This window comes from Prionailurus viverrinus, unplaced genomic scaffold (assembly GCF_022837055.1).
Source record: "Prionailurus viverrinus isolate Anna unplaced genomic scaffold, UM_Priviv_1.0 scaffold_42, whole genome shotgun sequence".
NCBI classification, from domain to species: Eukaryota; Metazoa; Chordata; class Mammalia; order Carnivora; family Felidae; genus Prionailurus; species Prionailurus viverrinus.
In genome coordinates this window covers 131,741-146,630 of record NW_025927609.1, presented here as the reverse complement: position 1 = coordinate 146,630, position 14,890 = coordinate 131,741, and the positions used below count along the sequence as shown (strand labels likewise).

Below are 14,890 nucleotides of genomic sequence, written 5' to 3'. Positions count from 1 at the left end.
TGCTGGCCTTGTAAAATGAGTTTGAAAGTGTTCCCTCCTCTTTGATATTTTGGAAGAGTTTGAGAGTTGGTGTTGATTCTTTAAATGTTTGGTAGAATTCACCTGTGAAGCCATCTGGTTGTGGACTTTTGTTTGTTGGGAATTTTTCAGTGACTAATTCAGTCTCCTTACTGGTAATTGATTGGTCTGTTCAGATTTTCTTATTTCTTCACGATTCTGTCTTGGTAGGTTGTGTGTTTTTTAGGATTTTAGGTATTCTTCTAGATTGTCCAATTTGTTGGCATATAATTGTTCATAGCAGTCTGTTGTGATCGTTGGTGTTTGTGTGATGTCAGTTGTAATGTCTCTTTCATTTCTGATTTTATGTATTTCACCTCTTTTCTTCGTGAATTGGTGAATCTAGCTAAAGATGTGTTTATCTTCAAAAAAATTAGCTCTCTGTTTCATTGGTCTTTCCTGTGCCTGTGTAGTCTCTATTTCATGTATTTCCACTCTGGTCTTTGTTATTTCCTTCCTTCTACTAACTTTGGGTCAGTTCTTTCTTTACTTCCTTAGGTGCAAAGTTACATTGTTTATTTGAGATCTGTCTTTTCCCTTAATGTAGGCATTTATTTCTATAAACTTTCCTGTTCAACCTGCTTCTGCTGCACACCACAAGTTTTGTTCTGTTGTGTTTCTGTTTTTGTTTGTCTCAGGATATTATTTGATTTCTCTTTTGAATTCTTTCACCCATTGGTTGTTCAGGGATATGTTATTTAATCTCCACATTTTTGTGAATTTTCCCAGTTTCTTCTTGTTTTTGATATCTAGTTTTATACCATTATGGTCATAAAAGATGTTTGATATGATTTCAGTCTTCTTAAATTTATTAAAACTTGTTTTCAGTGTCCTAACTGAAATGTTCCATGTGTACTTGAGAAGAACGTGTATTCTGCTGCTGTTGGATGGAATGTTGTTTGTATGTTTTATTCGGCCATCTGACCTCATGTAGTTTAAATCTGGTGTTTCCTTATGATTGTTTGTCTGGATGACCTATCCGTTGTATATTTGCTTTATGTATTTAGGTGCTCTGCCTTTTGAGGTTTTGATTGGACTTTTTATATGACTCCATTTTCTCTCCTTTCTGAGCATATCGATTACACTTTTTTTTAAAACTTTTTAAGTGGTTGCCCTCTGGTTTGCGACACACAGTTACAACTGATTCAAGTCTACCTTCATGTAACACTATACTACTCTATGGGTAGTGTTCCTTGCAACAAATAATCCTGATTTATTCTTCCTGTCCCTTGTAACATCATTGTCATTCATTTCACGTATATATAAGTAAACATTATACATGAGCATATGTATACTTACATACATAAGCATACATGGTCAAATACTGTGTTGCTATTATTTTGAACAAATTGTTAGATCAATTAAGAAGAAAAAAGTTTTTTTTTTTAAATTTTAATGTTTATTATTTTGAGAGAGAGACAGAGACAGAGACAGAGAGAGACAGAGACAGAGACAGAGTGTGAGCAGGGGAGGGGCAGAGAGAGAGGGAGACACAGAATCCAAAACAGGCTCCAGGTGGCGACCCGTCATCACAGAGCCTGCCTGACATGGGGCTCAAACTCACAGACCTGATCGAAGTCAGATACTTAACCGACTGAGCCACCCAGGCTTCCCAAGAAGAAAAATGTTTTAATGTTATCATCACTTGTTCCTTCTTCAGTGCTTTTCTTTATGTAGTTCTAAGTTTCTGATCTATATCATGTCCTTCCTTCTAAATAACTTCTTTTTAACGTTTCTTGCAAGGCAGGCCTACTGGCAACAAATTCCCTCAGTTTCTAATTATCTGAGAAAGTCTATTTCTCTTTGATTTTTAAAGTAATTCTAGATTGGTGGTTTTTTTTCTTCAACACTTAAAAAAATTTTTTTAATGTTTATTTATTTTTGATTGCAAGAGAGAGAGAGACAGAGACAGAGACAGAGACAGAGACAGGGTGTGAGTGGGGGGAGGAGCAGAGAGAGAGAGATACAGAATCTGAAGCAGGCTCCAGGCTCTGAGCTGTCAGCACAGAGCCTGACATGGGGCTCAAATTCATGAACTGCGAAATCATGATCTGAGCTGAAGTCAGATGCTTAACCAACTGAGCCACCCAGGGGCCCCCTCCCTCAACACTTTTAATATTTCACTTCATTCTTCTCTTGCCTGCATGGTTTCTGAGGAGAAGTCAGATGTCATTTGATCTTTATAACTTTGTGGGTAGAGTGTTTTTTTTTTTTCCCCTCTGTCATCTTTAAGGATTTTTCTTTATCTTTGAGTTTCTGTAGTTTGACAATGATATGCCCAGGATACTGGTTTTTTTTTTTTTTTTTTTTTTTTAATTTTTAAAAGTTTTCATTAATTTATTTTGAGAGAGAGCGAGCAAGCATGAGCAAGGGATGGGCAGAGAGAGGGAGAGGGAGAATCCCAGGCAGTTATGACCTGAGCCAAAATCAAGAGTTGAATGCTCGATGGACTGAGCCACCCAGGTACCCCATAGGTATATTGTTTTAAGCATTTATCCTGCTTAGTGTAATCTGAGTTTCCTGGATCAGTGGGTTGCTATCTGACATTAATTTGAGGACGTTCTCAGTCATCATTGCTTCAAATATTTCTTCTGTTCCGTTCTCTTTCTTCTCCTTCTAGTATTCTCATTTTGTGTATGTTACACCCCTTGTAGTTGTCTTACAGACCTTGGATATTGTGTTCTGTGTTTTTGTTTGTTTGTTTGTTTGTTTTTTGTCTTCATTCTCTTTGCTTTTCAGTTTGGGAGGTTACTGTTCTCATATCTTCAAGCTCAGAGATTCTTTCCTCAGACATGCCTTGTTTCCCACTAAGCCTAACAAAGGCATTCTTCATTTCTGTTACAGTATTTTTTTTTTTTTTTTTTTTTTTACTTTGAACATTTCTTGGGTCTCTCTTAAGATTTTGATTTCTCTGTTTACATTGCCCATCTGTTCTGGCATTCTTTCTACTTTATCCATTAGAACTCTTAGCATGTTAATCATAGTTGTGTTAAATTCTCAGCCTGATGATGCCAACATCCCTACTATATCTGAGTCTGCTTCTGATGCTTGTTATGTCTCTTCAAACTGTTGTTGGCCTTGTAATTTTATTTGAATTTTTTTTTTTATGTTTATTTATTTTGAGGGAGAGAGACAGGGCACGAGCAGGGGAGGGGCAGAGAGAGAGGGAGACACAGAATCTAAAGCAGGCTCCAGGCTCTGAGCTGTCAGCACCGAGCCCAATGCAGGAAAACCAAGAGATCATGACCTGAGCTGAAAGCGAATGCTTAACCCACTGAGCCACCCAGGCGCCCCAACCTTGTAATTTTTTTATTGATAGCCGTGTGTGATGTGTTGGGTAAGGGAATAGCTATAAATAGGCCTTTAGTAATGTGGTGAGGTGTGGGGGAAGCAGAAGCATTCTGTGGTCCTGTTAGGTCTCAGTCTTTTAGTGAACTTGTGTTTCTAGGCTGTGAGCTTCACAAAATTTCTCAATTTCTTTTCTGACTTTTGGGTGGGACACGATGGCTAGAGGGGTCTGGAGTTGAATATTGCCCTTTTCCCAGCTCAGTTAGGTTAGGCTCTGATTAGCTGGTTTCTCCAGAGAGCAGATCCTGTTAAGAAGAACAGAATACTCTGGCATGTTTCAAAATGGTTTTTTCCCCTCTGCTCTGTCAGAGGCATGAGGGGATTTTTCTCTGGTTGCTGTGGAGCCTGGTGGAGGTCCAGGAGGGAAAACTCACTAACATGTGGGGGTCCCCTTATGACTTAGCCCACCTGGCGTTTGTAACACTCAGAGTTGTCTACACTGAGCCTCCAGCAGTTCATCATTGTTGTTCGTGTTGTTCCAGGAGTTAGGGTTCTGCTCTAGTAATTTGTGATTTTCTGTGTAAGCTTGTTGATTACTCTGATTTTGGAGGGAGCAGATTGCTCTGTGACCTAATATCTCATACATATCTAAGAAGAATTGTGGAGTTTTCATTTGCTTTTTACTTGTTAGGGCAGAATGGCAGCTTCTAAGCTTCTTATATGCTGTGCTGGAAAATTCAGCTTGAGTTCATAATTAAATTCTCAACAAACTTGGAATAGAAAGGAATTTACTCAACCTGATAAAGGGCATCTATAAAAAACAAAACAAAACAAAACAAAACACCTATAGCCGCCTAATGGTGAGAGAATCAGTGCCTTCCTCCTAAGAGGAGGAAGAGGTAGGATGGCTACTCTGCAATTCCTGTTCAACACTGTGCTGGCAATCCTAACCAGTGCAAAAATGAAAGAAGAAATAAAAGGCACACAGATTTAAAACAAAGAAATAAACCATTCCTGTTTCCAGACCACATGATTGTTTTTGTAGAAAGTCCCAAAGAATCTCCCCCCAAATTTCTTTGAACTGAAAGGCAAATTAAGATCACAGAGTGATCAAAATGAACATACAAAAGCCAGTTTTAGTTTTTTAATTTATTTTTTGAAGGCGGTCATATTTTCGTATGCTAACAATGTACAATAGCATTTACAAAGCCCCCCAAACATGAAATACTTAGGTAACAAAACATGTCCAAGTTTTGTATGTGAAGAACTAGAAGATGCTGATGAATGAAGTCACAGAAAACCCAAATAAATGGAAAGGCAAGGTGCTCATGGACTGGAAGACAACATAGTAAAGATACTTCTTCTCAAACTGATCTGTAGATTTAATATAATTCCAGTCAAAGTCTAAGCAGGATTTCTTTTGTGGATATGACCAGCTCATTGTAAAATTTTTGTGAAAAGTAAAGAAAATAGAATAGTGGATACAGTTTTTAAAAGAAGAATAAAATTGGAAGAATTACATACCTGATTTGAAGACTTGGCATAAAGCTATTGTAGTCAAGACAGTTTGGTATTGCTAGAAGGATAGATACATAAGTCAATGGAACAAAATAGAGAAATAGATTCCTAAAAATACAGTCAGTTGATTTTTAACAGGGGAGCGAAATCACTTTAGTGAAGAAAAGATATAGTCTTTCCAACAGAAGATATTGGCATAGTTGGCCATCCATATGCCAAAAAAACCAAAAAAACAAAAAGGGAAAAAAAGAAATTCAAGGCTTATACCTTCTACCAGAAATGAAGTCAAAATTGATTCTAGATCTAATTGCATAGACTAAAACTGTAAACTTTCAGAAGAAATCTTGGGAGAAAATCTTCATGGGTTAGGGAAAGAGTTTTTAGTTGATTCTTAAAGCATGATCCATTAAGGAAAAAATTGATATGCCAGACTTCATCAAAATTAAAGGTGTCTATGTTAAGAAAATGTTAAAAGACAGTGTTAAAGATATAGTAAGATTAGGAGAAAATATTTGCAAATCACATATCTAATGTGTATCCCGAATATACAAATTATGTATACAAAATATACACATTCTAATGTGTATCCTGAATATCCTCAAGATTCAACAGGAAGAAGGTCAACAACCTAATTGAAAAATGGGCAAAGGACTCGAGCAGATACTTTACCAACGTGGATATATGGATGAGAAATAAGCATGTGAAAAGACATTAAACCTTGTTAGCCATCAGGGAAATATAAACTGAAACCATAATGAGGTAACCCTACACACCTGTTGAAATGGCTAAACTTTTAAACAATAATACCAGGTGCTATGGAGTGACTAAAACTCATAGGAATCACACAGCCGCCCTAGAAGACGGTTTGGCAGTTTCTTATAAAGTTATAGGTACACTTACCGTATGACCCAGCACTTATACGTCTGGGTATCTCCACTGGAGAAGCACAAGCTGTGTTTACACGGAAACCTGTATGTGAATGGTCGTACTGGCTCTAATTACAATTGCCAAAAAGCTGGAAACAACCTAAGTGTTCTTCAACAGGTGGTTAGATAAACAGCTGTCTACATTCGCACAATGGGGTCCTACTGGTCAGTAAAGAATGAACTATTGTGGGGCGCTTGGGTGGTTCAGTTGGTTAAGCATCTGACCCTTGACTTTGGCTCAGGTCATGATCTGGCAGTTTGTGAGATCGAGTTCCGTGTTGGGCTCTGAACTGGGCATGGAGCCTGCTTAGGATTCTCTCTCTCTCTCTCTCTCTCTCTCTCTCTCTCTCTCTGTCCCTCCCCCACTTATACGTGCATGTTCTCCCTCTCTCTCTCAAGATAAATAAACCTAAGAGAATGAACTATTGATGCACAAATGGATAAACCCCAGAGACATTATACTGGCGTAATTAAAGTTATATGGAGTAATTAGAACAGTGTGGTATTATAATAAGAAAAGACAGATGAACAGAACAGGATAGAAGGCACAGAAGAGAACCTTTTAGCATATGAAAAAGTTGATATTATGAGTGAAAGATGCCAGTCTCAAAAGATTATGTACTGTATGATACCATTTGTATGTCTTTCTCAAAAAGACAAAACCACAGGGATAGAGGCCAGTTAGTGGTTTCCAAAGGTTGGAGGTGGTGGGAGGAGGTGACCACAGAGGATATCATGAGGAGTGTTTTGGGGTAATGGGGTTGTTCTGTATCCCGATTGTGGCTATGGTTACACAGATCCATACAAGTGTTAAAATTTATGGAGTAACTGATTTACTATTGGTAATTTTTAAAAATACAATTAAAAATGATCTGTATATAATTTTCACACGTGTGCATGTATGTGTATGTGAGGAGAAGGCCTTGAGCATAAACCACCAGGCAAACATTGGTTCCTTTTGGGCGCTGGGTTTACTCATGACTTTTATTTTTGTTTGTGCTTTTCTGAACTTTCTAAATTTTTCCATACTGAACATACTATTGCTTCTATAATAATAATGCCTGAAGTTATTTAAATAAAACAAAACCCTTCTGGGGCTTCCCTTCAGCTGCAGGATGATGTGCAGGATGGACACTCTTTGGTTCAGACACAAAGGCTGGCCTCTTGGGGCTTTAGCGGCCCCTGTTCTCCGTCACAGGCGTCACATGCCACCTGTCCGGGTGCATCCTCAGGGATCCGTGGCACTCCTCCTTTAATGTTCCATGTTTTTAAGAAGTGATTTCGGTCAACTTCCAAGGTTATGAAAATTCTGAGAATCCTCCAGACCAAATTTATAGGGGTTGACAGTTAAAACTCTGTAATACTGAGGGAGATGGCAAGAGTGAAGATCTTTCCTGTCGGCGGGGCCCAGTTCTGAATTCATTCTAAAGTGAACCGGTGTCACTCCACCCCAGGCTGTGGTGGGAATCTGTGATGTCACTGGTGTGGGTACAAGATAAATCCTCCCAGACTATGCATCACAGACACAGGCCTCGGTCACCATGTCCCCCGTGTGTCTCCCTGCTGTGCAGTTTGAGTTCATGATTGAGTCGATCCTGTACGCCCGGGACGTGTGGCTGAAGGAGGACGGGGTCATCTGGCCGACCACGGCCGCGCTGCACCTGGTGCCCTGCAGCGCCGACAGAGACTACCGCAGCAAGGTCCTCTTCTGGGACAACGCCTACGAGTTCAACCTCAGTGCTCTCAAGTGAGTGTGTGCTGCTGGGAGCGCAGACGTATTCCGGGGCCTCCTGGCTGTGTGAGCTGCGGGCTTCCTAAGACCGCATAACTCGTTGGTGGTAGAGCATGCCATGAGACTGATCTGAATTCACTCACATGCCTTGGAATTTTGCACGTGTCTTTCAGGCCTTTAAACTGGTAGCAGATGTGATGGGAATCGAAATGTCTTTTGCCATCTAAGTTCTCAAATGTAATGGGAAAAACATGGTCATGTTTAAAACCAAGGCCCTTTATAAATATGTGGGCCATTAGCATACAAATAGATCTTCCTACTACGAGCTGTAAACTTTTAAGGGATCAGAAAATTTATTATGAAGTCATTCCTGACAGTTTGCAAAGGAAACGATGCTGCAGAATAGTTGATTTCCTAATTTTATATTATGGATGCACTTGTATAGTTGAGCATCAGGTTTAACTTTAAAATGATTTCCTGATAGGTCCTTCACGTTTTAAATGTTGCCTCTTCTAAGAAGGATGGTGACAGAAGCTGGCTGCTTCCCCTTCTGAGTGTGCCGTGGGAGTTAGGAGAAACCAGCAGCAGCCCTGGAAGTTAGGTTGGGGGGCCCACTTGTCAGAAACTGCAGGAAATTTATGCGGTGAGTGCCAGGTGAGCCCGGACACCTGCTTGATGCCCACTTGGGCAGTTGACAGCAAGATGGTGGCCTTGGGCGTTTTTGGTTTTTGTTAATTCAAAAAAAGAAAGACTAATGCAAGGGTAAGAAGTCTGCCCCAGTTAACCTGTTGAACCATTGTACTCTCAACCCAAATCCCAAAAGGGATGGAGAGGAAATGTCCCCGGCAGAGCCGTTCTGTAGTTCATCTAGGGAGAAGTGGGTAGGAAGGGCCGGGAGAATTAAAATAGAGCCGTGAAGAGCTGCCAGATATTAACATCTAAGCTACAGAGACAGGCGTGAGGGCAGGGTACTCCTGAGACCAGAAAAGGCAGAGCAATGGACCAGGATGGACACACACACAACATGTGGGGAAAGTTGGGGTGTGAGGGGCAGAGGTGGCAAAGTGTCGTGGGACCATAGAAGAGCCCCTTGAAACTTCTTTTCTCCTCATACCATACACTGAAATTTAATTCCACATGGATTTAAGAGTTTTGTGGTAAAACATCGCATCAGCTGTAGGAATCCGTGGGTCCCTATGTGTCAGGTCTTAGAAAGTCAACAGGAACAAGGAGGCACTGGACATCAGTCTGTAAAAATTGACAGCATCTGTATATCATCAGCATAAATACAATTTAAAAAGGCAGTGACTACTTAGAGAAAGTTACTAGCTGACAGATCCTAGAGTCATTTAGAAAAGATGAGTATCCAGTGAAATTATAGTCGAGTCATGGAAATACGCAAGTCACAAAAACCAAATAAAAATTACTGATAAATATTTGGAAAAAATTGCAGGATCATTAGTGGTTAAAATGCAAATTAAAATGAAATGCCATTTTTGCCTACCAGATGCGCAAAGATTAAATTAAAACAGCAGTTCTTGCTGCCTGAGCTGCAGGTGTGATGGCGGGGAGACAAGGCCGTGTGGCCAGAGCTGTGGGTGTGGCTGGCATCCACCCCCATCGCCCTCTGCCCCAGGGCCACGGCACGCTGCTGTGCACACAGTGTGGGAAACAGGCAGTTATGCGTAAGAATGTGGTTAAATTGCTACGTATCCATCAGATGGATGAATAGATGGTAAAACTGGTGGGACAGAAACCATGTGTATAAAATGGCTTCCGCTTTGCATAAGAACATGTATAAATGTGTCTCTGGGGGAGAAAATGACTAAATAGATCAAGGTACCAAGGCACAGTTTTCAAGTTCCACAGATTCAAGTTTCTTCTTTAAAAAAAATTTCTTTATGTTTATTTACTTTTGAGAGACACAGAGCACAAGTCGGGGAGGGACAGAGAGAGAGAGAGAGAGAGGGAGACACAGAATCTGAAGCAGGCTCCAGGCTCTGAGCTGTCAGCACCGAGCCTGATGCGGGGCTCGAACCCATGAACCTTAAGACCATGACCTGAGTTGAAATTGGATGCTTAACCAACTGAGCCACCCAGGTGCCCCTCACATTTTTTCTTTATACTTTTCTATGTGTTCCCAATTCGTTATAAATGCATAACTATTTTATCATCAGAAAGATATTAAAAGTATGTACAGATTGTGGAATCTTTATTAAAATGTTTACCTTTATTTGCTATTTCAGAAGTCACTGCTGCACTTAAGTTTTGAAACATTTCCGTGGTCTATAGTAGGTTACTTTGGGCAAGTCTGGCAGTCAGCCAGTGGAGTGGGTGGGCTGTTGGGCGACAAGAAGATGACCCTGCAGGAGGCCCAGCGCTTGTGTCTTGTTTAACTGACGCAGCACAAGCCCTTCTCCAGGGGGCACCTGCAGGCCTTTACTGCAGAGTGACCTAGAACAGGAATATCTGTTTTATTTGCTGTGGGATATCTTACTATCCTGTACTCACCCTTCTTATGCCATGAGATGAAGTGCCTGCGTGAGGAGGTGAAGTCAGGTGAGTGACGGAGGCCTTGTGAGGTAGCGTCAGGCTCCTGCTGACCTTCTGTCGACCTGTCAGGAGTGGGGGGGGAGGGGTCACCTCTTGGACTGCGGTCACTGAAACCACAACTGCACAGAGCAGACTGGGTCAGGGCCCTGCTGTGTGTGGTAGAGGTTGGTTTCCACGTGTGCAGGCCCCATGAATAGGATGTAGGCGGGAAGTGCTCACGTTGCTTGCACACTTGCCGGTCCATCTGCAGGGACTCCCAGCCCTGCCTCAGTGCCCTCGCCGCAGGTGGTGGCTTGGAATTCCTGCTGATGCTGAAGAGAAAAAGCGAGAACCGTTGTCATGAATGTGTGTGTCAAAGCCTGAGATGCTGGTACCCGACTCTGAGCGGTTCCTTTGACTTTTTCCCTAGATCTTTAGCAATTAAGGAGTTTTTTTCGAAGCCCAAGTATAACCACATTTTGAAACCAGAAGACTGTCTCTCTGAACCATGCACAATATTACAGTTGGACATGAGAACTGTGCAGATTGCGGACCTAGAGGTGAGAGATGAGTCTTCCCTCTCACATTATGTAGGCGATGCGCACACCCCAGAACTTGCTGTGCAGATAAGTGAATTCATGAACTTTGCCTTTGATTTTTCCAGTCTCTTTTCTTTACGTTCTGATTTTGTATTTTATATTTTTATATTATTTTCTTTATAGTTAACCTCTTTAACATCATGAGCTATCTTTATATTCACATACAATATTTTCAGTATCTTCAGATTCTAATTTTATCCAATTTTATCATGGACTTTGAATTTAAATTTTTTTCTAGGTTTTTTTAGCTACTGTTGGTGACAAAATTCTTTATACTTTCACTTACCCTGTGTTGCCACAGGGTGGCATTTGTGGATTCAGGATGTCTCGTTTTAAGGGTGCGCTGTGACGTGCGGGAGCTCAGATGGGCCAAACAATGTGGGGACTGAACTGTTGAGTCTGCAGTTAGTTTTGCAGTATAGAGACCCAGCCTGGAACTTTCTATCTATGCAAAGAATTGAGAAGAAAAAGTATTGCACTCAAATCTGGGGGCAGAAGATTAGGCACGTGAGGCCCAAATTGCTTGAAACCTTTTGTGATTACCTGCAGCACTTGCATTTATGATGCAAGTTTTAATCCTTTCCTGAGGAGGAAATTTTATGTGGTTTTTGATATGTTCAGCCAAACTAGCAAGTTACAGATTCAGAATGACTGAAACAGGTGGTAGGGCTGCCTACCGCAGTGCAGTGTTGTGGGATTCTTGAAGTGAGTTGCTAATTCTTGCTCACACAGAGAGAGCCCTTGTGGCGTGGTGTCACATGCTTACCGAACCGTGTCCCTCTTTTATCGTTTGCTTGAACACAGACAATGAAAGGCGAGCTGCACTTTGAGATCAGGAAAGCTGGCACGCTGCATGGATTTACAGCCTGGTTCAGTGTTCGGTTTCAGAGCTTGGAGGAGGACGAGCCACAGCTGGTGCTGAGCACAGGCCCGTTCCACCCGTGAGTGTGCACCTCCCGCGGGGAGCTCCACAGCCCTTGGAAGAGCTGGGGTGGTTCACCTGCCTTCAGGTTGTCGGTATGACAACCACATGGCAGAGTCACGGATTTAGAGATCTGTCAATACTGGCTTGTTGACCTAGACTCTCTCCAGACCAGGCTACCCCAGGCGTGGAGCACGGTGTGCATGCGGTGGGCAAGTCAGGGCTGTGCCCCACCTGCCCCTGCACTGGGCTCCCTAGGCTGCCCTCTGACCCCTGCATGAAGAGGAGAAGCAGACTTCATCTTCCTCAGTTGCTCTGGACGCTGCTTCTGCTTTCTGTGGTCTAACACAAACACGGTCAACAGAATTCTAGGGGCTTTTGACTCAGACTCTTGGGGAAGGTCAGTGTTTCTTGAGGAAAATTTTGTGTGCAGTAATGATGCACACTTGCTTGTGTGTCCTGGGAAGCTGATGTCGTCTGCTTCAGTGCTGGACACAGCGGCCCCCGTGGAAATGCTGCCTTCAACTGGGGCCTTTGTAGCCCTGTTCAGTAACTGCCCTGGACCAGGGGTTAGATGCTGGCTGTGGCAGTGCGCCTAGAGGGACCCTAGCTGTCCTCCTGTAACATGGGAGCAGGGCTGAGGAGCTGTTTGGCCAGAGTGTCCTGTGGAGGTCCAGGGCTCCATCAGCTTTCCTGCTAGATCCTACTGGGACAGATGAGAGTAGGAACACTAAAAACCCAGTGGACAGTCGTGTGCCTGGGCAGTCTTCCGCTGGTGTGTCCATACACAGCTGGTGTGGGGCAGGCAGGGCGCAGAGCCTGGGACATCCGCTCTCTGAAGCCCGGGGAGAGACCCTCATGGTGGTTGAGGCAGGAGGGAGCAGGACCTCCCTGAGTGTGACCGTGGGGCGCAGGCCCGGCGTCTGGCAGAGGCCACAGTGCGCAGTTGAGCCATGCTGTCAGAGCCGGTAGAAAGTGACGAACTCGGGAGTGTGACCATTTCCCCCAAATGTTACAGTTGCCATGCTCCCCTTCAGCCTGACTCAACAGGAATGACAACTTATTTGGACTGCAGACTAGAACTCGGGCCCTGGCAGCTTAGAGACCGAGCAAAGGGCTCTGGGTGGATGCCTACTGTGCCAGGGTGCAAGGGGCCAGGTACCCTCTGCCTGGCCACCGGTGTGTCCTTAGGGCCACCAGGGCAAGCCTCCTTCACCCTTCTGGAATCTGGGCAGCATCCAGGAGCTGGATCCTGGCTGGGTTGTAACTCAATCCTGGCAACCCATAAAGGCCGTCTGGATCGTGGAGTCAGGGGATGTCTGTCCTGCGGTCAGCCTGAAAAACCAGGCTCCAGAGAGGTGACCCTACACCCTGTGTCTTGCAGCACCACCCACTGGAAGCAGGTGCTGTTTATGATGGATGAGCCCGTTTCTGTCCTCATGGGAGATGTGGTCACTGGCTCAGTTGTGTTGCAGAGAAACCCCGTGTGGAGGAGGCACATGTCCGTGGCGCTGAGCTGGTCCGTCACTTCCACACAGGACCCCACATCACAGAAAGTAAGATATTTGGCTGTAAAATCAGGTGCTAGGGTGCTGGTCCTGGGAGACGGGTCTGTGGTGATCACAATGGCCAGACCACACGGCCTTGTCTGTGTCACTTTTCTAACCTTCCTGAGGGGAAGTGGATGCTGTTATTTGCAGAACAGGAAACAGAGGTGCCAGAAGGTGAGTCTGTGGGGGCCGAGGCCCAGCCCAGGCTAGGGCCACCCCTTCCTGTGTCCAGGAGGCCCCGGTGGAGAAACAGGGCTGGGGACCGACCCTCTGCGGGGGCCTTCACGTGGTGGGTGATGTAGGTGTGTGGCGTGAGTCACCTTCCGACCGTGGCAGCAGTTTGAGGCCTCAGGAGCCGTCCTTGCCACAGTGAAACGGTGAGGCCCGGCGGGGCCTTTGGCATCATGTCTCACAGAGGCTGCTGAGCAAAGGATTCTCTTCTCAGACTCAGGGTTAATGTAGGACAGAAAAGAAAATCAAATGGCTTCTCTTTATGTGTTAATACCCGTTTTATGCTTTGTTTTATGATAACTTTTCAAATTTAACTTATTTTTTAAATTTACATCCAAGTTAGTTAGCATATAGTACAACAACGATTCGGGAGTAGGTTCCTTAATGCCCCTTCCCCGTCTAGCCCATACCCCCCTCCGTTTTATGATAACTTTATGTTAAAATTTTAACGTTTGTCCTTAAAAAAAAAATTCTGTCTCTGAATGTCATTCTTTTGTACAATATTAAATTACTTTTAGGAAATCCTGCATGTTAATCAGACTAAAGTGATTTATTATTTGATTGATTTGTTTTCTTTTTCAGGTTGGAGAAAAAGTCTTTCCCATCTGGAGATGACAGTTGAAGTTCTGTGGGAAGCAGCGTGCAGATAGTGCAGGAATGAGCCTGAGTGAATGAAGATGTCCTTGGATGTGAGCACATGTTCTTGCGAAAGCCGTGAGCTCTCTCGGCCTGACAGGGGTACCCCCCGGAGCTGTGGGCTCAGTCTGTCCGTGGGGTCCTTCACAGACGGCTGTGCTTGGGCTCGGCGGGACTCCCTCACCACTGTCACTGCCCGTGTCTGTCCTCTAGAAGTAGGCTGTGTTTCCAGGTGTCCACAGTGCTGGCTTGTGGGTAAGTTGGTGGCACAGTGTCCCTAAGCTAGGTCTAGTTCACAACTCGTAGGACACACACACACATCAACCTTGTACGCCTGTGAAAGTGTTCACGCATCATGTGTTCATGGTGTCTTTGCTGCCCTGGTTCCTCCCTCACCATGCGGAATGTGGGACTGCACAAAGCCGTGCAGGACCTGCCGGTGGCCATGCATGTGACGGGACTCTGCATGGATAGTACAGTTGTAGAGATGTCTTCCAAATAAATTATGTGTTGGCACATAGCACGTGCTCAATAAATATTTTTAAATAAATGAATGTTGGCGTGTGTCCTGTTTCTGTGTACACACGTTCTTTTTACAAGCATGGGATCATGCTATATGCATCGCTTTGTAACTTTTCTCATCTAATATGAAGAAACTTCCATGCCTGTAGGTATGTGTCTACATTTTTGTGTGTGTATTGTTTTGAATTTTAATTAGCTTTTTATTGAACTATAAAATATATACCCCAAACTGCATAGGTCACATGTGTACAGATGGGTGAAATTTCTTTCTTTTCTTAAGTTTATGTATTTACTTTTGAGAGAGAGAGAGAGCGAGAGAGAGAGCGAGCGCATGAGCAGGGGAGGGGCAGAGAGGGGGGGAGAGAGAGAATCCCAGT

At 43.6% G+C, this 14,890-nt stretch overlaps 1 protein-coding gene across 3 annotated transcripts in view; it reads left to right on the top strand.

Moving 5' to 3' along the window:
• PRMT2 (protein arginine methyltransferase 2) overlaps positions 1-14,541 on the top strand; it is a 62,879-nt gene extending 48,338 nt beyond the window's left edge. For all 3 annotated transcript variants that reach the window (XM_047846896.1, XM_047846897.1, XM_047846895.1), the window contains exons 7-11: positions 7,361-7,536; positions 10,484-10,613; positions 11,457-11,593; positions 12,959-13,130; positions 13,938-14,541. In XM_047846896.1, the coding sequence (XP_047702852.1) occupies positions 7,361-7,536; positions 10,484-10,613; positions 11,457-11,593; positions 12,959-13,130; positions 13,938-13,970 (648 nt within the window). In that variant the 3' untranslated portion in view covers positions 13,971-14,541. The remainder of the gene's footprint in view (positions 1-7,360; positions 7,537-10,483; positions 10,614-11,456; positions 11,594-12,958; positions 13,131-13,937) is intronic.
• The last annotated feature ends 349 nt before the right edge of the window (positions 14,542-14,890 follow it).